This window comes from Coloeus monedula (genome assembly GCF_965178545.1).
Source record: "Coloeus monedula genome assembly, chromosome: 3".
Classification (NCBI taxonomy): domain Eukaryota; kingdom Metazoa; phylum Chordata; class Aves; order Passeriformes; family Corvidae; genus Coloeus; species Coloeus monedula.
This window is the reverse complement of record NC_138783.1, coordinates 80438238-80463254: the sequence shown is the minus strand read 5'-3', so window position 1 is coordinate 80463254 and position 25017 is coordinate 80438238. Positions and strand designations below refer to the sequence as shown.

At 37.4% G+C, this 25017-nt stretch overlaps 1 protein-coding gene across 1 annotated transcript in view; it reads right to left on the bottom strand.

Annotated features, from left to right (window-relative positions):
- Positions 1-25017, bottom strand: part of PCCA (propionyl-CoA carboxylase subunit alpha) — a 275482-nt gene that overhangs the window by 98488 nt on the left and 151977 nt on the right. Inside the window, exon 19 of the mRNA XM_082277691.1 lies at positions 7692-7794. Coding sequence (XP_082133817.1) covers positions 7692-7794 — 103 coding nt within the window. The remainder of the gene's footprint in view (positions 1-7691; positions 7795-25017) is intronic.

Genomic DNA, 25017 nt, shown 5'->3' with positions numbered 1-25017 from the left:
AGAGCTAAGAAAGCAACTCAAAACAGCCATGACCTTATAGTTCCTCCTTATGCCAAAGCATCAAGAGATCCCAAAATAGAGTCTTATACTGAATATTAAATGTGCTGAAATTTGCTCAGAGAACAGAATTAAAGATGAAGCAGCATCCAGGAGCTGCAGAGTTAACTATGGCTTTTGTGGTAATAAGCCAGGCTCTTAACACTACATTAGCATTTTTTTAAATGCAACTATTGTTTCTGCTGAACCAGCAGGAGGAGCTCACAACATTTTTTAATCTATTCATTCTACAAAATTTGGGAAGAGGGGTTGGGATGTTGCTGGAGGTGTCTCTGGGCACAGGAAGGAGTTGGTTTGGTATTTTCTTTCCAGTTTTCTTGGATGAGAAATCAGTGGAAAGAAAAGCATCCAAGTAATGTTCATGTAAGCACTGCTTTTAGAAATTAGAAAATCATTATGTGAGTATTGTGGTGCAGGATGTCAAGTGTGCACGGCACACAAATTAAGTGAAGCAACACCCCTGTTTTCAGTCCTACACCAAAAGACCACAGGAAGACTGAAGGGTGACAGGACACATTAAATGCTGTATGCCAGAAACACGACTTTCTGGAGTAGGAAAATGCTATGTTATTGCTCTGTATTGTTACAGAGCTTTAATTTATATTTCAGTTTACTGTTCACTGGAATTCTTGGAACCATTGGATCATTGCCCATGGCAGAACATAGTCTCTATTTTCATACCACAGGAATGTGGTATGAAGCCACCTGTGTGGGTAAAACTCTTCATTAGGTAATTTAGAATTAATCGTTGTAAAAACCTAACTCCTCCTCTTCCTACTAAGAAATATATTTTAAAGCAGCGAAGTCTGACTCTAACACAAGGAAAAGACAAAAAACATCCAAACTGACCATGCCTGCTTTTAAAATATTTTGCATTTTAGCATTTCAGACCTTTCATTGCATTTTGTTTTTAAAAATGTCTTGTAGGCTACATACCAATGCCAGACCATGTGTTACTATGAGTTTTGTAGCAGAACTACAAATCTCCAAAAACTTCTATAAACAAGCTATTACACTGCCGTGACATAGAGGGAAGAGCATATTTAAAGCTACATAGTGAATACATTACTTTTCATGTCATTTTTAATTCCCAACTTTGTAGGTATTTCGTCTCTATGTGCATGGAGTACTGCGTGAACAAACTAATCTGAGACATACAAACCCAGGCCAGCAATCTCTCTTTACAAAGAAAGTATGTACCATCACATACTTACTGCTAAACTGGCATGGTATTTAAAAAAACTGTACAATCCAGACACATTCTGCTTCTCTTTTGGCTTAGTACAAAAAGCACACCTAATACAAGTACATACAAATATTACATGAGGACACTCAGTATTTACCTCTATCCCATGTAATGAATCCCAGCACTTAAACTTTCTGAGACATTCAATGCAGCAGAGTGCAATGGAAATGCATGCCAGAAACACTGAATTCACAACAAGATACTGAGGGCCAAGGCCACCACTTTCATTAAAAAACACAGTCAGCAGTCACAGAAATGTAGCAATTAAAGCAGTTGCACACAGAGTCAAAACTCAGGGATCGGTGCTCTCCTCAGATTGTAAGATTCAAGTGCACAGTGCTTACCTCCCAGGAGCACATGTCCCCACCCCATCAGGATAGGATGGGGCAACCTCTACACTTAGAGCAAATCTGTCACTATAGAAAAAAGGAATGCAGGATCTGTAAAGCCACAGTCTGTCAACAAGCAGGAGCACTGCTACTACAGCCAGTGCATTGCAAGGATGGAAGCTGGGGGCTTTGCTCTCACCACAGCACTAGATTATGCATACTGCATTAAAGTGACATTATACAGAATACACAGGTCTTACAAACAGAAAATGCTCCAGATTTCAACCTGAATTAAGAGACTGAAAGTAGGTATACAACCTTTACAACAATAGTTTCTATACATATACAAGCTATAGAACTCTGTAACAGAGTTTTGTTTGCACAACTGTATGTGTACTGCAATGAAGAGTCTGTGTGCCACGCTGCAAGTAAAATGCAAACCATGGGGAAAAAGGCAGGAAAAGTTTTCTGCTTACAGCTGAAAGGATTGTCTAACTGATCTTGCCCCACCCACTTGTGCCCTTACACATGCACTTCCCTTTCATTCAAACTAATATTGGACAAGGGAACAACATTATATTTTATTTCAAATATATAATATATGTAACATTATATACTTAGAAGTAGCTAAGCAGAAAGTCTTCACCTGCTGTTTCTAGGGATATATGTTAATTTGTATTTCAACTGGCTGCCCCTCTTATTGTTTTAATTCCTGCAGGTATTTGCTTTTCATCCCTATTAATACAGCACTCATATTTCTTTCATATGCCCAATTAGTTATTATGTGCCTAAAGCATACCAGAAATGTAGAATACTAGTAATAATAATTCTGGTATTTTATTGATTCTCTTAACAAGGTTATTAATTTTATAGTGATAGAGTTAGGCAATGTTATTCTTCTACATGGACTACTGGAAAGACAGAACTTAATGTGCACTGAATTACTATCCCACTCCATTCACATTTGTGTTTAAGGAATCACATGTGAACTAAGCTTGATTACAGCAACTTTCTGTATCATTGCTCTGATTTCCCGTTATACTATTCCTTGTTACACTTGATGCTTTGCATACTTCCATTTGATTTTTGGGTGGTATCTTTTCCTAAGCATTTTTTCCTCCCTCCAAAAGAGAATTTACAATACAATGAAAGTATTTCCTGACGTAATTTCAAATCGACTTACCCCTCAGTCATGAAATTTACAGCAAATGAATACACCAAAGTTCTCCAAATTAAATGCTTATTATATTTGAATTTGAAGTCAAAGCTTAACCATAATTAGATAAACATGAATTCACTAACTAAAGTAAAGCATTCACATGCACCCACTCTATATTGATCATATAGGATGTATTCAAATAACGATGACAGCAATGCCTTAGATTTTATTTTTATGCTGGCATTTTGTACTTTACACTACGTTTTCTCTTGGAAATGTTAAGAGGTACACAGGCTGATTTTTCACCCACACAGGTATCTAATAAATTCTCTACTTCTCAAGAAAAACATAGGGGAAAAACACTGGGTTTTTTTCCTAAAAATTATTAAAAACATTCATTTCTCACTGGACTGAACAATCTTCAAAATTTTTTATAGAGATTTCATGTCTGTACTACATTTATCTATTCTTAACTTTGGATTTAGGAAGTGATCAATGTTTTGTGAAAATGGTAGACCATTCGAGTAACAACCTGAATTAAGGAATTTAGCTTTCTGTACTCCTCTTATTCAGCATTTGACCTATACAGGTCCCTCTGGAAATATATCGAATTTCCATTTGCCCAAAGTAACTTCTGAACTATTTCACCTTATGCTTTAAAAAAAAAAAATAAATAAACAACTCCAATGATAAGAAGCTACTTTGTAACTGAAAACATCTGGAAATTCTTTGGCAAGTAAACTGATGAGAAGATGAGGCTAAGTGGTCTGGGAAGGTATGTATTTACTACAGAGATGAAGAACCCTAACAGAAAGGACTGTTTTCAAACCTGAAAAGGGAAAATACCAGTTACTTGCAGAGAAATCATGCAAATCATCAATAAAGAATTCTCAAGACAGTACTCCTATACTGTAGCAAGCAATCAGAAAACAGATTATGGCAAAAAGGTTTTCAATAATTAAGCTTATTCCATAGAATACTGTTAAAAATTCCTCATTGAACTAAAATTAGGTTGGAAGGAAGGTTGGAACTAAATGACCTTTAAGGTCCCTTCCAACTCAAACCGTCCTATGAATGAACAATGCCTCCATCACATGGAACTAGACCATCCTTGGTGGCTGACATCTGGTTTTGAAGGGTCATATTCATATGCTGCAGGGAAACCACACAGCTAACCAGGTTTCCTCAATATATATAGGTTCCCATTTGATTTTGTCTTTCCCACCCTTCAGTAATCCTGCAGAACAGTCGAGTTCTGTCAAGGAAGAACAGACTCCAACCTTCAAGAGCAAAACTCAATCAAGTCTTTGTATCAATGAAATCATAAAATAAACCCATTTGATAGCCAGACTGGCAACTGAAAATGGCAAGATGTGAAAGATTCCTGTTTGTAATTGAACTAAACAAAAGATTCCAGAGTTTGGTGGTAGGATGCTTCTGGGCTGCTTGTTGCTGTTTTGCATTAGTCGCATGAAAAGGAAGGCATTCTTCCTTCAAATTCTATTTTAGCAGTGATCTTCTTTAATTCAATTGACAAGAGAAAAAATTTTAAGCATAAGAAGAACACTAATCAAAGCTCAGAATCTGACCATCTGTCCTCTAAAAATCTAAGTGGTATATATGACAAGCAGTTAGTTTAAAGATTCTTCTGGCAATTAATATACAGAACAAAGAAAAAAGAGTAAATGACATTTACATTAATTTAGTTGGCAAGTTCTTTGTACACAAGCAAGCAGGTCCCATCAAAGTTGCTAAATTTTAATTCTCAAGTCAGGTCATAGGAATCTCTTAATTGCAAAGCATTTGCTATGTTGATAGGGTATCACCAGAAACAACTGTCTCGTACAGAAAATTATAGTACAATAATTTTATACTAACTTAAGTATTAGCACATATGTTGCTGGCTTCAGAATAAAAACCAAGTTGCTTCTATTTTAAAAGAAAATATATCAAATTAGGATTCACAAAAGTTTTTAACCTCTACTGGAATCATAAAAATTTGTATTTTTGTTTGCAGTGCTTCAGGCAAACAGCATCGCTCACACTTGACCACTTATCCTTTGAATCATTCCGTTTTGGGAAGCAAGGCTGCTGAAGTGGCCTAAAGCCAGCCCCCATCAAGGACCTCTGTTACAAATAAAGTAGTTAAAAACAGATGGTTACAAACCTCAAAATTCTGAAAAATTAAGAGCAGCAAAGAGCAGTTAACACTGCACAATTCATTAAGAATCTCATGATAAACGAAGAAAACCACAGATGACCCACAGAACGAAATGCTGACGAATGATCCGCTCGAAACAGCGGGAACCGTGGAGAAGCCTGCTGCTCCCACTACCTGCACAGAGCACAAAGCACTGCACACTGCGAGGTGGGGAGGTTTTGGCTGGTGAGAGTAGAAGAATTACAGAAAAAAAGAAAGGAGTCACTGCTGGAAGAGTCCCTGTGGTAAACAGTAAATCAGGATGCAAATGCTGCTGCTGCAAAGCACAGTTTGCAGCACAAGTAAACTTCTGAAGGGGAATGTGAAGGTGGCCCTCCCACTGGGCTATCAACTGCACCACAGATTCAGCTATCTTTGTCACAAGCCACGAGGGGACACAAGCCACAAAGGCAGGAGCCCATGTTACACCAACTTAATAGCAAAAAGTAAGTGCAGAAGTTCAAAAAGTGAGGCTTGTGTTTCTGACAGCAAAGTTAATAAAGCAAGCTTTGAATTTCCCTTTTTTTTCCTGATGGTATGTTATACCTCCTGATCAGAAACAAGATTTCTCATTCCTAGTCTTGACTTCTCTTCTTTGAAGTTTTAAGGCAGTTGGTTTTCTATTGTAAAGTTTTGAATAATAATTCAGATTTTTGATGGTGCTATATTTACTATATACACTCTTGTCTGCAGCACAATCACAGGAGACCACCAGGAAAATTACTGATGAAGAATAACATGTGCTCTGCTATTTATCCAGTAACAATAAAAATAAGTGTTAACTCTAAATAATCCTGCTATTAAGAAAGAGTTACCTGCTTTTTACATACCCAAGCTCAGGTGCAATTTTTAATACACTGTAAAACTTACATCTTATATCTTCACATCATCTTATAACTTACACTTATATCTTCATAGGTATAAGGTTTAAGTGAAACAGACTTCTCCTGAAATCCACCTAATGTGATTTATTTCACCAGGTATTTTCCAGATACATATAAATAAGGAATTATATCTCCCCAGGAATACATGGTTAATACATGGCATGGTTAGGGTGGAAACAAAATGCAAAAGCTGTTGCCACAAATCCCTCTGGTCCTGGCTTTTAGGCACTCAGTCTCTACCTGGCACCCCTAATTCTCCCTAGTGCTTAGGCACTCCTTCTGTGACACTGAGGGGTGCTCCTGCCTCCTTGCCTAGCAGTAACAGCAGTAATTTACTGCAGGGACACAAGGACATGAGAAGGAACTTTCACATTTGTTACTGGAGGATCAGAAATCAGACTCCTTGTATACCTTGTCAAACTGGTTTATACTAGCTGTAATTTTCATACTGCTGCAAGACATCACAACTGTTAGGAGTTCCATTTAAATGGAGACACAGGTTTGGACTCAACCAAATCTCTCAAAAATGTGTGCACATACGCAGATGTATGCTTGTGTAATTGTCTATGCTGAACAGCTCCCTGGTTTGGGGAAGTCTAACTATGGGAATTAGATTTCTGAGCTCACAGCAGTGAGGGCCTATGCAACACTCACAGCAACCAGCAGGCTCATCCCCACAGCAGCAGGCAGCTCTAGTGCTGCACACAGCAGCAACACTGCAACAAAAAGATGGAAAGAGTGAAGGCAATGACTGCTCCTGGGAAGGGCTATCTCTGTCACACACGCCAGTGCCACCCCAACTCTAAACTGGGCTGAAAGCTGACAGAGGTGTTCTGTTGTTTGAATGGACTGTATCCAAGTTCACAGGATGCCTGTTAGGAGTACTGTACAATTTTAAAAACTCTATGCAGACTTGGCCTTTGCTTCTGAAACAACAATTCAACAAGTAGGGCGTCACTGCCATTCTGAGAAAAACTGCCTTATTCAGGCTCTTTTGAAACCTTTTGCCCGAGAGTCAACAAATACTATACAAGTCAACTGCCTATTTTAAAAAAAAAATATTTCATTTTGGTTGTGGAATCACCACTACCAGACATAAAAATAGTTCTCCCTATGAATTTATCTTCTTAATACTTCAACCAGCTTGTGTCTTGGCTTTATTCTGCTGAACGGCTGAATTACCAAACACTGCATTACCATTCTTCTACTGTCATGGTCTGTCCTTCTGCCTCCCATGCTGACAACATTAAATGCTTAAGTAATTACCTTAGAGTATTTGTAAAAAACAATGGTTTATACACATTCATCTGAAGTGAATAAGCACATCTTGAAACACTGGCATTTTACTATGACCACATACAGTTCTACCACAGAGTGTTGAATAATGCCATTCCAGTATGATTACTTATTCAATTCCCTTGGATACTTGATTTGTTTTTCTAAACACTAGCCTAAGGTAATGTGATTTTTGTCAACATCACATTTATTTTCTTGCTCTCATATATCTACAATGTTATTTCTAAACAAAACACTAAACAAAGTTATTTAGAAACTATTTTTTTAAACAATTATATACAAAAATGTTCCATGGGCATGAGCCCTGAGAAAAATCTCAGTACACTAGCACTATTTAATTAAGAGTCTCACTTGCTAATTCACAGCAATGCCTACTAAAGACAAACCACACATCTATACTTGGTCACCAAAAAGATGGAGAATCTTAGCAGGTGTCAAGGACTATATATATATATATATATATATATATATATATATAGACTCAATGCACTGAATTTCTTAGAAAATGAGCAGAACTTACAGAAAATGATGAGCCATCCTTTGAAACTGCAACTGGGTAAATTCCATCTCCTAGCCGCACAGAGAGCTCCCAGCTACTTCTCTTTGATTTAGCAATAGGAATTCTAAAAAAGAAACAGACAGAAAAAAAAATTTTAACAGAGATTTCATGCTTGTCCCAAGTTAACCAGAAGCACTTGCCTCATAGGATGGTCATGAAGGATATAACGTATCATTAATCTATAGACACAGTTGGAGAGCATACTTGAAAAAAATATATACTAAATACATTTTTCTGTCAAACAGCATATAAGGAGAAAATACACTCTTACTTTCTTTCTAGATTTGCCTTGACACACTGGGTATGCTGATAAAGTTACAGGAGGCCCTTGAATACAGCCAGCACTTGCTGCAGAATTAGCTCAAACAGGATGAAAAGCAGATGAGAAAGTGGGTTGGCAGAAGAATAGCAGTAGTGATAACTGGAGCAGTCTTTTTAAGGGCAAAATAAAATCATTATTTCTTTAATCTCATTCTCAGTAAATCTTAATTAAAAGCCAATTACAGACAAAAGATTCAGCCAAACAAGTAATACAAGTAACTTTATAATATACATTTTTAAGTATCTCATACACAGAGCCCTTCAAGCATACTGAAAAAATAATGATGTATCATCACAGCCCATACGCAGGATTATACTGATTCCTGCAGCATTCTGTGGATGCACCATTTATCAAGTAACACAGGAAACCGAAATCTTTTCAACTTAAAAAAGCACACACCTGAGAGCAAAGGAATGAGAACTGAGCCTCCATTCTTCGAAATTCAGAGTGAAACATGCAATTTTCAGGTATTTTATTTAAATGTATATTCATTTTCAGTTTCCTCATTCTAACTTTTCTCGAGTCTCTTCCACTTTGCCATAACAAGCCAAAAGCATACTACAACTTTTCTAATGAATGGTCACCATATATTACCATCAGGAAGCACCACATAGCCTAAACAGAAGATAGGAAGGTGTAATTTAAACTCCATTAAAACAAAGACACACTATTTTGGTAAAGCTTTTCTTCCACACTGGCTCTTAGACATTTAGGTTTTTCTGGAAGAAATCTGTAGGGATAATAAGTTTATCACCTTTACGTCCCCTCTAAGGATCATTTCTGCCATAACGTTAATCTATTGTACATTATAGCACTTACTACACCATTTTATTGCAGCCTTCAGAGCCTTAAAACTTGTAAACACATTATGCCACATGCATCCTCCAGAGGATTTAGGTGACCAGTGAATCACATCTCCCAAAAGAGAGTGCTCAGGTTTCCTGCGGAATCAACAGGGAGAAGCACCTGTGAGGTCTCCAGAGGCCACAGGAGGAGAAATTATCTGCCCAAGCCAAGGATAACACACTGACTTGCTAAGGATTTCAACAATTATTTTAAGAGCATTAGGTTTTTAGATACCTGAAACTTAAGCAAGTACAAATTCAAGTACTTAATGAGGCAAGGAGCTTCCAAAAATTGTGCCTTGCCACGTGCCTGAAAAGGGGAAATGGAAATGCTAAATATATCAGACAGAAATAGATGCATACTTATCCTTAGTTACTCCTGGATCCAAGCCAAGTAAGACCTACACCAAATTTCAGCAAACACCTTAGTCTACCTCTATCACTAACCTAAAAGTTCACAAGACAGATATTGAAAATAACCTGTTACTGTGCTAGCGATGCCAAGTGTCACCTTTCACATTTAATATAGTGAAAATTGTCAAAACAACAAATCTGAGAAATTATCCATGGTCTATTGGGTGCAACACAATTTCTCAGCAACTCATATTGGAGTATGTCACCAAACATTTAGACTGGCTGATAGGAAACACGACAGACACAGGAGTTCCTGAAGAAGAGGAAGAGGAATTTCCTGCACAGGTAGCAGGCAGCAAGCTGAGAGATGTTTTCATTGTACTTCCTGGTATCAGAGCACCAGTAAGGAGGTATACAGGCAGCACCTGGTTAAGCTCTCCATGACACCCCACTCAACAACCAACAGGATTTAGTGGTTTATAGCAACTTCATATTTCTTATATTAGAACTAAGACCTCATCACAAACTCAGCTTAGTAGATCTGCTTCACTGGTGTCATGAGATTCCTTACAGCCTCACTGGCATAGCCCTGCTTCATATTGCATTTGACTGGAAGTGACCTCATGAATCTGGCTGCTGGCCATCAAAGGAAAGACAGTCTTGTTCTCCAGCAGGGATTATTTTTGTTCAGTCCTGTCTTGCTGAGCTTTGTCAAGTGTATCTCCAAACAGGATGCATGCCTCTTGAGAAGCATGACTATGATCACTGCTTTGCCTGGGTTTCAAACAGTCACATAATTCCTCTCTCTGCAACACCACTGGCCAGGAGGGCAAGGTCCAGAGCTGCATCTAACACCAAGTACACAGCAAGTCGTCTCTCCCTTCTGGAACTGTTAGATCCATTTGCACAGCAACATTTTTCAGCTTTGCCTGTGGTTTTGTAACTATAACTGACACTGGCTAGGACAGATACTTACGTTAGCTCAAGACAATCCTACTTCTTCATTAAATCAAATTCTGTTCAGAGAAATTATCTTGTAGTAGACTCCATTTTGATAGGATTTTCAGGGAGAGAAGGTTCAATATAAGTAAGGATTACAAAGTCCAAAAGTAAGGATCAAAGTCTAAGTTTGCTGAATATGAACAGGAAGTTGCTCACACTAGTTCATATAAAACTCCCCAAACTTCTGGCTACTCTCAAAATGTACAACTTTTAAAGTTCTGGATAATGGGATGAAATCCAACATATTGTATTCACAGAAAAAAAAATCCCACTGAAAATAAAAATAGTGTAATTTTTGCCATCATAAAAGACACAAAGAAAACAGAAGGCACTTCCCCTCCTAGATTCAGAGTCCACGCAGTATGTCTTTCCTAGGGTTCAACATGCCCTCTCTTTTTTCTCCCAGTTTCAGCAAATGACATATTATCAAATAAAATTACTTCATTTGCATATAAAGATCACTGGCTGCAAGAAGAAACACAAGTTTCACAGCAAGATGAGTGCCAGGTGAATGGGCAGCAGGGCCACGGAGAACTATGCACTGCTGATCCTTGCCAGGAGCGTTACACACAAAGGGACAGAGAGAGCAAAGGCAGCACTGCAGCCGCAACGACAGGACATGGGTGGAAAAGGGTGTTACGAACTCCTTCCACGCAAAAAAGGGCAGTTCTGAACCTCTCCACTCCAAACTGCCTTCTAAGGGGAAGCATCACAAGCACCGGAGCACAGATGAAGAGTGATGGCCTGGCTTTAAGTCATAAAGGCTTTACTCCAGAGCACCAATTACAAGAACATGTAAACAGTGCAACAAGAAAAAGAGCACTGTTTGCCTGCTTAGTTATTTATTTTGAAGCTCTACTGCCGTTTGTTCAACTAGAGATGATGTCTGTGCAGAATGTATTACGTCCCTTTTACCCCCAAATGCCATTCGTGGGAGAGGGAGACACTTTAGAATAACACAGCAACCAAAGCTCCTGGTTTCCTTGCAAGTTCTCAGTGAGGAAAGCAGACAACTGCGAAAAACTTTAGATCGACACACACTCACTGTGCTCATGGAAAACATTAATTAAACTATTATCTATTCCAGTCAAGAACAAATAATGAAAGAAAACAGACACTCACAAAAGCAAATCAAGTAATAACTTTGCCCTGGCCATTTTGATTGTCACCAACCAATCCGATAGAAGGAACTCAATAAAAACGACGATTTTCTGCAGCTTGTGGATAATAAACTTACCTCTCCCAATTACCACTGATGATGTAAATGTGCTAGGATGTCACCAGCTCCTAAAGGCCCAGAAAACTGAGTACAGATTTTTTTACTTCCAATTCAAAATACATGCTTTAATGCTGAGGGGGAAAACACTTACAAATTCCTCTTCACTTCTGATATTTTTGCTGCATAATACTTTACGTAAACAGAGAAATCCCAAACTATCATAACAAGTCCTCCTGTTTGAAAGTTTATAAGCGTTTGAAAACCACATTTTATGACACTACATAAAGCTGTTTTTCAATTGGCAATTACCTATTCAGCAGTTAAATAAAAGTGAAATATTGACTTAAAACAATGTTAATGGTCAAAGAATCATTAAGAAATCCTTCATCATAACTTTCACAGCAGGTGGCCTGTAAAATGATCAAGAATAATGTGCTGGATTCTGTAGCCACCAAGGTCAGTTTCTGCATACAAATCTTGCAGAGGGAGAAAAAAAGACCTTCAGAAAGTGGGCCATTCATCTGAACCAAGTTCAGAGAATTTCCAGCACTGTGAAAAGATATGTTATGCAAGCACATAGATGTATTCAGTGGGGGTAGACTGAACCAGCTACATGGAGACTACAAAGGAGCCCTCCCATGGCTCATGAATAAGTCGAGGAAATGATCAGAAAAAAATGCAGAGATGTTTAGACAGATGGCCCACTTAAAATGCCTGGGACAGGGCATAAGCAATTTTAATGAAACTTTAGATCTACCATATAAATTGTTTCTTATTTTCCTTGCCCTCCCCCCACCCCTCCAAAAAAAAAAAAAAAAAAAAAAATCAAGAAAGGCAAATAGAAATCTAACAACTCAAACAAGAGCCTATCTCGTGATGCACAAAAAAAAAAAAAATAAATAAACACAAAAAATTACCAAAAAAAGGAAGTAAATCTCACACTTTTGAGCATTATTTGTTTAATAAGTTCACATGCAAAGAAATATCCTTCACAGAACCTTCAACTATCAGATGAATATAAAAGCAGGGAATGGATAGATTAAAAGAATTCTAAACAGAAGTGTACTGCCAAACAAAACACAAACCTAAGCTTTAGTATCTGAGTACTTTCAACACTTTCCAACATAAAAGTTCATCATCACACAGAAAAGATAAAAGCAGCATTTTCACAGGATTATTTTAAGAACCAAAAATTATGTGAAAGGAACCTAAGAATCTGGGAATATTTTATTCAGCAATTTGAAGTATTTTCTATATCTATTCACACACATTTTCTACATGTATTCAGACTGGTCCATCTATACATATCACATGCCCTTTTACATAAAAATAGGTTTTCCTTCTTCCTGCTTTATATGTGCATATATATACACATGTACCGCTTTAACTGTGAATATGAAAATATACCATCATTACACTAAATTATAGTTCTTCATATGTCATGCAAAATAATAACCCCTACTAGCCTGTGTGGCAGCTGATCAGACAAAGGCTGAAAGAATTACTCGATAGTTACATCAAAAAGGTTTTACATTACATTTTCTTACATATCACATTGAGATCAATAACAAATACACATCTTTATAGCCATGTACTCTATTTGAATAGTGACCACAGGAAAAAATGAAATTACATGGAAGGTACACTATAAAATAAAAAGCAATGCTTTAAAAGGATGCTGTGGAGTACACTGTGCTTTGATTCACAACATCGTACATCTGGATGTTCCCTTAGCAGAAGCTTTTCAAGCAATTTGCATTGACATAAGAGCCTGCAATCCAGTGACCAATGAAAACCTCCAGTACCTTCAGCAGTGAAACCCAGATGAGGGCTAAAGAAACAGTTAAGCTTGTTCTTATAAATCTAGGGTGAATTTAGCTGCCCAGACCTAGGAGTATGGCTCAACCCCTTTCATCTTCATTTAACTGAGAAATAACATTGCAAACAACCTGAGCTCACCCTGGCTAACCCACTTCTACTTTGGAGGTATCTGAACATGCAGGGCTTGGGTCTTGGAAAGAGAGACACCCTAACCTTACCCAATGTTTTACCACCAGCATCCTCAGCAGCCGGGCAGGGGGAAGGAACTAGGGGCTCCTCTGCCAAAGCCATCTCCACAGTCTTTACAAGAAATTATCCTCCAAACACGCAGCCGATCAACAACTCTAAGCTTTTTGAAAAATCTTCCATGAATCTTTTAGCTTTAAATCTATTGGGTAAATGAAGTAGGATTGCTGGTATTGCCTGTCTTGCTACAACAAAGTCCTGTTTGCAGAGCATATGTCCAGAGAACCAAAGATCCATGCTATCAGTCTTCCTCAGCGTGTGAGGGTTCACATCCACCTCCCATCTCTCGGGAGAAAGAGCCAGGGCCCAGGTAAACACTGGGGAACTCACCACCCTACCCTACTGATGGTAGGAAGGAATGAGAGATTCATGAAGACTCGGAGAATTCACGGAGACTCAGCTTTGCAGCCTGATGATGCATTCTTTGGGACAAAAAGTTTTGGCACTTGGTCCTAATGCCAGGAAATTTCGATGTACTTTGCATTTAATAAACTGGATGAAACACAGTAACTCTGGGAGCTGCACGTAGAGCCCAAGACCTCTCAGTTTCAGAAAAGGGTCAGACGGCCCAGTCCTTCAGCAGGTGACAGCATACCTTGATAATTTCAAATAAATAAATGTAAAAAATATGTGAAACTGATTTCCTCTCCAATGATATGTTAGGGGCTACTTTAGTATTTGGTTTGTGTTGGAAAAAGCAAAGATCACAAGCATTAATGCTGGATAAGAGATGTTGCTACTTGTCTCATTTGTGAGCATTTGTGAAATAAGAAGCAAGGAACACTCAAATCAAGCATTCTTAAGTACAGAGAAAAGACATTTATTTTTAGTATAATTTCCAAGTCTGTACCTCTGTTTTTTCAACCATCTTTCCTAAATCAGCAAAACTATTTACCAAAGGAGGAACCACTTGCAAGCAGGTGTTTGTAATCAGATCAGTCAACAATATTGACTTGTGCGTGCTGACAATTGTTATGGAGAGAAAAATCTAAAGATCTGTTTGTCATCAAAAAAAGTTGGGGCTATTTCTCCTCCAATTAAAGTACTTAATTTCATAACTTTGTTGTTTTCTGAAACATTTTTTTTAATTTTTATTAAGAGATAACTTTGGGCAGTTGGCAAAACTAATAATAATAATTTACTCCACCAAAAGGAAAACAGCAAATGCTTTTTCCTATACAAGCTTTCCCGTATTTCCTTGAACAAAGAAACTTATTGTGCAGATATTTAGGAATAGTTTCACAATAATTATCTCACTTTCTTTTTATGTGCAAAGAGCTTCAGAACAAACCACTGTAATGCAGTAAGGAGGACTAAAGCTCTTCTGTTAACATCATCCAGTAGCAGTTACGTCCTTTCATGTAACATGATTGTATTAGGATGTAGCTGCCTGTTGGGCGGTCCGTTTCCTATGTCTCCATTCAAAGAAGGGCTGTTCCCAGTAATAATGTGCTATTTTCCACTTTGTATTACATTTAGAATACTACAGGTTTGCTGTCCACACAAAAAATAGGCAGAAGGAAATGCTAACCTACTAATATGAAAATGAGGTGAAGTGATTAAAAATTATCTCTAAATTTGATAAGGAAATAATCCAATTTTACTTCTACACATAATACTATTTTCCATACTCTCTTTTTTTTTAAAACATCCAGGCAAATTTTGTGCTAGGTTTGTTGTACCCATCTCCGTAGTGAAATCTGCCTACTAATCTTGAGCTCAGTTGCCACTAATGGCTTTAAACCTGAATCAAAACACATTTGGTGCTTTAATCTGTCATCCCTTCTGTCAGAATTTCAGTTATTCACCCACTTTTGTAACAGAAGTTCTGGAGAGTATAACTCAGAAGTAACAGGACAATATACAGTGGCTGTGAGAATATCAGTGTTGTACCTCAGATCAGGAGTAGTTCTCAAAGCAAATTATCCCAACCATCTGCACTTAGAATGCTTTGAATCACACTGCAGAACAGTCTTGGGACATGCAAACCAGGTCCCTCTCTGATGCAAGAAAGGCCAAAGCCAGGCTCCAGAACTGCACCCAGCACACTCCAGTCACAAATGGGCATTCAGTTCACAGGACTGGACTAGAACTAGTCAAAAGTCAAATACATACAGTCAGAGTATGAGCTCCTCATCATGAACAAGATGGTACATTTGTACTGGTACACCCTCTAATGGCAGCTAGATTAAATCTTGAAGAATCCCTAATTCACATGAAGAGATTTTGATCTAATGACAATTTCTGCAGTTGCATTCCCTCAAAATTCTAAGTTCAGTATTTAGTCTAGATGTTCAGAAAAAAAACCCAAAACCACAAAAACTCTAATATTTAAATTCAAGCTCAATCCCTCTTATTTAGTTGCCCCAGTAAAAGTTATATTATCGAGTGTTTAATACCTACCAGCTCCTGCCAGCTGAAAGCAAAAAAAAAAAAAAAGTGCAGCATATTGGAAAAATCATTCTGCCATTTTGGAGGAGAAAATACATGTATTACAATCAAATTTTTAAATTCCATTTCAAAAAAATAATGGCCTGACATTCCAGAGCTGCCTCTATCCTGTTAGATAACACCACCTTCTTGAACAGATTGCCATTTCCCCAGATATCACTAATGTACAAAATTAATCCTAAAAAACACATTAACCTACCTCTTTCTTATTCAGAGATACACATCTGACCCACAGACAGTCCCAGCCAGCATTAAAGGCACTAACAACAAACTGAAATGTGGTATTTTCTTAGAAGTTTTCAAGACGCATTACAGTGAAACTTTTCAGTACCTGCTGAACTTATAAAGGAGGCACCAGATCAGGAGTGAGAGACAACTACTGCAGCCAAGGGGAAAGGAAAGACATCAGAATAAAACCATCTCTGAGGAAATTTGGCAACAGCACAGAGAGCAAGAACACTGGCCTTCTTCAAGGCCCACAAGGAACACAGTGTACAAACTACGGAAAAATTTGAAATTATACTGGCTAACCAAAATAAAACCCCCAATCTGTCTTAGGCCAAACTGAAAACACCTTTTTAGAGAACACCACCTCTAAAAATCTTTTCGAATTTCTTGTTAAGAGCTGTGTATTGAATGCTGTCTTTCCTGTTGTTTACAGTTCCATTTAGGTCTCTCACCCTTTTGATCTGTCAGTCCCCATGGAACTACCCAGATCGTATTGCGAGAAGTATGGAATTTCTGCCCCACTTTGTAGGACACATGATTTGCCCTGGTCTCTCTAAAACTTTTTACATATGCAATATCCCAAAGGTCATTGTCTAAAACAGAATTACACTCTTTTTTTTTGTGCATCTTGGAAAACACAATGCTTGCACCAGATTTCAGTAGAGTTCCCAAGTATTGTCAGAGCTCAGCCATCACACAGAGCTTATCATCTCCCACAAACTTGTTGTGGCAGAACCAAGAGCCCATCCAAGAGCTTAACTATCTCATGCCAATGAAATGGGTTTTGGAACACAGCCATATTGATCACATTTTTCTGCTGTGGTTTCTCCTCTATGAGGAACTTAATTCAGGTAATACATAGAATGCACATTCAGGACAACCCACAGTCCTGCAAAAGGATGAGCAGATTTTCCTTGCTAGCCATCCTACATGCCATAGTGTAAGAAATAGAAGCTGGCCAAGAACAGTGATTCATTTAGAACTATATGTTTTTCTAGACAGTTTCTGGCTTTTCAAAAACACGCTTCTTTACTACATGCACAAGAACTAGTGCTGGGTGACAACACAGGTATCAATGATGTATCTACCAAATCACAGGTAAATGTGATTACAGCATTTGGCTAGAGGTAGTCAAGCCATTTTCCAACAGGCAATGTGACAGCTACTTCCTCCCTCCTACATGTAAGAAATGCGGCATATTCACAGATTCTAAAGCTTTGTTCTCTGTTTCTTCTGCACTAGATTTCTATGAAACAGATTAATGCCACCAATTCTGTTCAGTTAAAGAGAAAAAAAATAGCAGAGGAGAAGACCTCCAAAAGTTCATTAAAAATTATATTAGATAATATAAAACATGCACATCTCCCAAAAGCACTCATACATCATGTCTAGACAATTATAGCACATAGCAGAGCTCCAGTGACTCTCATTACCTTCCATATATCACCTACTACACTTTCAGCTTACATCCGGCACTCACACCACTGAGCTTTCACCACCTAATATTAACCATCTTTTCCCTTCTGAACTAATGAAAAGAGAAAGGTACCTCTCACAACGAGTTAGGCCTTACACTGGCTGAACTACCTTTAGGTACTGCTTACCTGCTTTTTTTACATTACTTAGGCACTACAACTCTAGGCCATGGAAACACAGGCATCTAATTATTTATTTAACAGTGATACATATTCAAAAGATGATAAATATCTATTGCCCTCTATGTATTTTCATCCTTTTAAGAGGACACCTGCCTTTGTTCATATTATGGTCTCACAACTAAAGAGAAGAAAGCCAGTAAGAAAAAAAAATGTGCGTGGATTTTCAACATGGCTAAAGTTATACACATCAGACCTGAACGAAAGAATTTGAGAATTATTAAGCTAGGGTTGAATGTGAAGGACAAAAAATGTGTAGCAGCTAGTGCCTCATTCTCAGTCCTAGAAGAAAACTTTTGCCCACTAAGCTTTCTGCTGACTAAGGTTGAATTAGAGAAGCCAGGCTGTGTAGGTGGGATGACTCTTATTGGTAATGTTTATTTTAGCATAATTGTGATCAATATAGGATGGGGACATAAAAATGGCTGTACTGACTAAGGTCTAAGAAGAGTACGAGAACATAGTTACACTTCTACAGTGTACTCAGCTGTAAGCTCCTTCTCCTTCCTTGCCTTTTGCCCAGACAACTAGCACAAATCAGTGCAGTTCAGTAATTCACGTGACAAAGAATAAATGTCCTAAATATAAAATACATAAATAACATAATATATTAACATGTACCATATAAGTACATTTTAAAACATTATGGAAAAAAATTTTTCTTTAAACATCACCTTTTACACATCCAATTATTATTTAATGAATATAATTACACATAGATGGTACTGTTCCTCTTTATTATTAGCTCAATACACATATGTTTTTCTCTGAATGTTCCTGTTCTATAAACGAGCATGAACGAACAAATTGTATGTGGTCAACAGGATGCTAAAAAGGACATTAAGACTTTTCTGACAAAAAAACCAGGCTCATTTTGAACAGAAATGCTAAAATGTGAAGTAAAACTATTGCACAAACATAAGAAAGATCCAAAGTATTTCTGAAATACACTTTCAGCAGTAGTGTATGGCAGCTGAAAGAAGAGACCTTAAGAAGATGTTCAGAATTGGTTCTCACGACTTTGCCTTTAGCCCCAGTCCTTCCTTTGCACTCACCTGCGGAGGGAATCCATGTGCAACATCCATGTTCTCTCTCAGAGAGACAGTATCCTTGTTTATACCAAACCTAATTTTTATAAAATGCAAATGACTGCAGCCCTCCTGGACCTTCCCTGTGTGAGACAAACCAGCTTTGTGTGCTGGTTTTGGCTACAGTAGAGGTAATTTTCTTCATAGTTGGTGGCTGCGGTTAAATCACAAAAGTCCTTATCTCTGAGGAGTTATGCCCCACCCTTTACAGGCCTTGAACACAAGAATTTCTCATTGCAATCCAGCGTTTTTAAAATGTGAAACAGCAGAATGCTATCAGGTCTCACTATCCCTTGCTTCTGGGAAGACGCATATGAAAGACTGAAAGCTAAGGAAGCTGAAGAGAAGTGTGCTGTGGAAAGGTGCTACACTTCCCAAGGTAAGGAGACTGAAGCTTAAATGGCTGTCAGACTACCAGAGTTTGGAAATCACTGAAACAGAGTTTCAGTCTATTTACTCAAAAAGGTTCATTTAAATACAAGTGTTAAGACTTGGGAAAAGGCAGCCTGTAGTAGAGACAGACATGCAACGTCCGAGATCAAAGAACAGAAAAAACCCACAGCTAATAGAGGAATAAGGTTGACTTAATATTAGTAAGAATCTTTAAATGATTGTGATTTGAGGATACAAGCAACAAGAATAAAGGCTTTGCTGCAGGAGAGGGAGCAGGGTGGGCAACACAGAATTTAAAGAAAAGTGCTCTCAGTAGTTCAGTGAAACAGGGTGAAGTTGTCTAAGGACATTAACAGCCAGGTGCAGCCAGATGAGGGCCTGCTTTAAATTTCAGTGTCTGGTAGAAAAATGAGTAGCAGTGCCTAGAGAAAATTATTCCTGTGTCACCAAGGTATGTCACCATCTCTTCCACCGTCATGTCAGAGAGAGGAGATCCAGAAACACATATCAGAACACTGGGGTAAAGGCAGAAGCTTAAAGTCTAGGAATCCAGATTTTTTTAAGTGTTGGGGGTTTTTTTTAAATCTGGAATTAATATGCAAATAATTTATTTGTATCATCTCACTAGTAACTGCAGAAAGACTGATTTTACTAAGCACCACAGAGGGACACAATAAAGACCTGTCATCTCCTTTCTAAGTCAATGGGTAAACATCCCTGGTTTCAAAAGACCCAGGTCCTGTGCTGTTCTTTCCTGCCTAGTCTTTCTCACACTACAGGCTTTGAAGATCTATGTTAAAAGGAAGCCACAGCCAAAACAAACTCCAAGCACCACATCTAATTACACAGAAAAGTAAACTATTAAAGAATGGTCTGTGAAAGATATTAAAGAATCATCCATAATCATAAAAGGAAAAGTCATCTGAGCAGTCTCAACACAGATCCAAGGAAAAATATCCAGGTATTTGAGTACTTACCAAGAAACAACAGAAATCAGGGTATTTTTTACTTAAGGCATCATCTATCCCAAGTATCCCATCGAAAATATGGTGACATATCCATGCGGCTTTTCTTTTAAGATTCACAATACCAGCCAGTTACAAAACCAAAAATAGACAGTACCTCAGGTGGAACAAAGAAGGCTACTTCTGATGCAGGGAGCATATGACTGATTTTGAGTTGTGCAAATATCAGGGATGAGCTTCAACTCCAAGATAGTGCACAGCAACACAACTAGCAATGTTACCTCTCAAATAATTCTCCCATTACAATTATACAAAGCTACATTGTCACAAACCAACAAATAGGCCTGCGGTCTTACATATAAGAAACATGTAAGAAGTATGTCTTTACACATAAAAGAAAGGAATATTTTTCATTTCTTTATCATTCCTTGGTAATGCACATACCAGGAATATCTTAAAACGAAAGCAAAGAAAGAGATCTCCAAGACTCCTGAGACAAAGGCAGGGCTTATTTTCTCATGAAAATGTCTCTTCAGTATTTTTATTTAAACACACACACTAAAACTATACAGAAGAGACCCGCCCCTCTGAAACTTGAAAAGAAATAAGCCTTAGCTCAATCTTGTATGTTTGCACTTTTAGTCTTACCCTTAAACAAGACGGAATTGAGCATAACCACACTGAAGGTTTAGCTTCTACGCTGGCATATCAAATTTCAAGTCAACAGCTCTTTTATTTAAAATATGTTAGATAAAAAGGTAATATGGTCTCTGTAAAGAGTTCCCTGGAGGTTAGAAGAACCAATAAATTAACTGTTACCATATGCTTGGCTCCTTTTGGCAAAATTCAGTAACAAAACACTGCCAAACCTCTTTAGGTGGGTAATAATATTTGGTAGCTTATAGCACAACTTGGGAAAATAGAAAACTGGACAGAAAGCTTGGAAATTAATAGAAGAAACTTCATCTCTATCCTTCTATAGTTAGCTACATGCTGTTGGAAGAAAAATTCTAACAAAGTCAACTTTATGGGTCTGATCTATAACCAACAGCTGTCTTCTCATGGAACCCATACATTGGCTAGTATAGCAATCAATTATTCCACATTCGGTTTTTTTAAACAACGATAGATATGTTATGACCTATTTTGAAAACAGGAAGGTTTGTAAAATTAGTATTCTGAAGTATTAAAATGCTTTTCATCAGTGCTTTCATTATGGGTTTATTTCACTATAAATGAGAAAGTCTGGTATTATTTGCAATGCAATGTTCTTAGATTTTACTTATCTTATAATTAAATACTTCCCACCCCTTCCCCCCATATCTTTTTTACCTACGTAATTGAGACTAGATCGTGACAGATAAAAAGCCTTTAACACTACACCTCTAATTATAGTTATAGACTGGGTATCTTAAGGACATCTATTACAGACTAGTTTTTTAATACCAACTAAAAAAGTGAGGGCAAACCTAGATGGTCCTATTCCTTTACCAAGACAAGCAGGACTTGCTCTGTAGCATCAGTTATAAGGAATCAATGTTTTTTCAGATATGAACATTTTATTTCTGTAATCATCTATGATAACACAAATTCATTATTATTTTATTTCCAGTAAAATGGTTATAGCCTGTTTTTCATGCCATGATGGTTTGCATATAGACGAAGAACAGATACTTAAAAATTCCGTATTTCTTTAATCAACTACATCATCCCAATAAATTCTAATTTTTATGTATAAAAAATTACTTATTATTCAGCTTACAGTTCCACACACATCTGGCAACCAGTGTGAAGTAGGTTGACATGTATAGGACAGACATGCCACTTCTTAAAGTCATGTTATTGCATGGCTAATCCTATATTTGCATTAATTTGATACAAGCACTTACAGGTAAAAATAATCCCAAAGTATAGGTCTAAAGATTATAATATAAGCCTCTGGAAGGTTGTACCAGATGAAAAATATTTTTTACCATTCTATGGATGTTTGCCTCATTCAGCCATTTGGGATTTTATTAATAATCTTCTCATTACTGTATTCATCTTCTGATTTCTTATTTTTTATTTTAAGTAAGACAATTTCTGTAAAGACTTGACACTGAAATCAGAGACTTCATTACCCTGCAAAATATATCCACATTTTAAAGTATTTAAGAGGGTTAAACAAAATGCAAACATTTAATGCAACATTAAGCATGTGAAATAAAAACTTGATTGCCTAAAGCAAGCATGCTATGCTGTTACCCTGGTGACAGGTTAAAAAAGGATTGTGAGCTGAATGGCTGTATGATATGAAATTAAAATGTTTCACATTGAACAATCCAAAATGAATTGGGAAAGGTTAGAGCAGAGGAGAGAGAAATCAATTCTCCAATGGCAATGGTGAATGGAAGTGAAGTCTGAATAGGATTTGCCAGTGGGGTGCAACAGCTGCCAAATATCCTGCAGCCAAAGAATTACAATAATACTGATGAAGTGTGCAAGAGCTTTTGGAATCATTGCAGGGAACAGAGAAATACTCCTACAATAATGAGGCCATTCTGTGTCCCATCCCACTTTTGCAGTTGAATCAAAGGGAAAAGAAACGGTTGAAAATTGTAATACTCAACAACAAAGGTATAAATGAATTACCTATCCCTTCAATCATTATCTTGTATTTAACTACAGCCTCTGTGAACATGAATGAAGTAAGCATGCTAAAGAATGGACAAATCAAGACACATACATGTAAAAGTATGCAGACAATATTGAATTAGAGACTTGCTTCCCATGTATTTTGTTGACAACATTTTTACAGCAACAGCATCCAGAGTAAGCTATACACTACACAAACAAACAGCAGGACACAACCAGTGCCTCAAGGAACTACACATGGTCAGGTGCTGATGGTCATGCTTATCTTTAATAATCCTAGGAAAGAAACATCAGCAAAACTTCTCGTGCAAATGCAATTACACATGTATTTACTGAGCTTAGAGACCCCAAAAGTCAAGAAAAATGTTGCCCTTCCATAAAAATATCCTACACAACTTCATATCCGCCTTCGGAAACTCCAGGTAAAATACCCAGATGAAGATAAAAACATATCCTAAAATTACCTGTTAAATGACCAGGGAGCACATGGCAATTAGCACACACCTTGTTAGTTCTACGGTTTCACGCATACACATTTTACACACAGACAAATATTAAAGAACAGGTTTAGGAGGTGTAAACCTGCATGAGAGGATATAATCGTTGGGCTTATAGAGGGGATCAAAGTAAATTAAATAGAGAGAGGTCTTGTAAAGAGAGGATCTTGCAGAAGGTCATAAGCAAAGCACAGATGAGAAAAGGGCAGGATTAACAACTAAAAAAGGGACAGGAATTTGGCAGCACAATAGAAAACATTCACATGTCTACATTATGCAAATTCAAGTTTCAGCATTAAGTGAACAGTAGCTACAGAAGCTATAAAGCTCTTACAGCAGATGCTGTTTTCCCAGAAAACATGGTGAAAATAAAAAATAAACATAGGGACTTAGCCAGGTCTATTTACTTTGCTGAACGCCTTTCCCACCAGCAATCACCTCAGCAAGATGTGGGGATCTTCCCAAGAGATGTTCACTGAGATTCGAACTTTAAGTAATCACTATCTTCATAATAATTTCATAATGGTTAAGCAACCCTAAAGATTGAGCAAGTGTGGATTCCTGAGTGCCCAGAATACCTTTTTCCCTAAGCTATGAAAATTTTCCATGACAGACTGCTCTGTTCCTGGAATATATGTTTAGGAATCATATGGAACAACACTCTGCTTTCAGACAACTATATCAATACCTTATATTACTTGTGTTATCAATTCTGATTGCATTCATTTAATCAAATCAAAGAAAAAATACTACACATATACTCTGTAGAGTCATAAATGCTACCTTAATATCCTATTTTAACTTTGATATTTTCCATAGAAATTCATTCCCAACTGGCCCAAAATGCATGTTTCATATATTTGCATGTACTTGTTTGTTTCTAGCACATATAATCCTCTTTCTGTGATAAGCAACTGAACAACTGAGAAGGGTAAATAATACCAGATTTTAAATACATCTAGAATATTATATAGGGCAGCTGGTTTTGTAGTTATTAAGCAAGATTAACAAAAAAAATACAGTAATTACTTATGAGAGGTCAAAAGAACAACATTAGATAACAGCCAGAGAGACAAGAGGGTTACCACAACCAGAAAAGCCCATTATAAACAAGGATTTCACATGAAAAAAGGGAGAACAGGGTCTTAGTACCTTGCAAGTCTGTGGCAAAAGAAAAAAACCACACAGTGAATAATGGTGTGAAGCTGCAGTAGTTACACAAACATATCAAAGACTTTCAGAGGCCTAACAGTAAATCATGAGAAGAATGCTTGACTTGTTGAGCAGGGGACCAGAACAGTAAGGATAAGACAGTGTTGTTTGGACAAGCTAAGGATGAGTGCATAACTCCAAAGCGGAGGAATGAAGAAAGCCACAAGTAGGCTGGACTTGGCCAACTGTACCAACAAAAACAAAGTTGTTTATCTCTATATAGAGGGTATCTGTAGGACAGAGCAAAGTATACATGTTTAGCTGCACTTGCAATAACTGTTCATATTATTACTGCAGTTCTAGGAGAAAAAATTAAATTCACATAATACAATTGATATAGTTCAGCAGTGCCTGT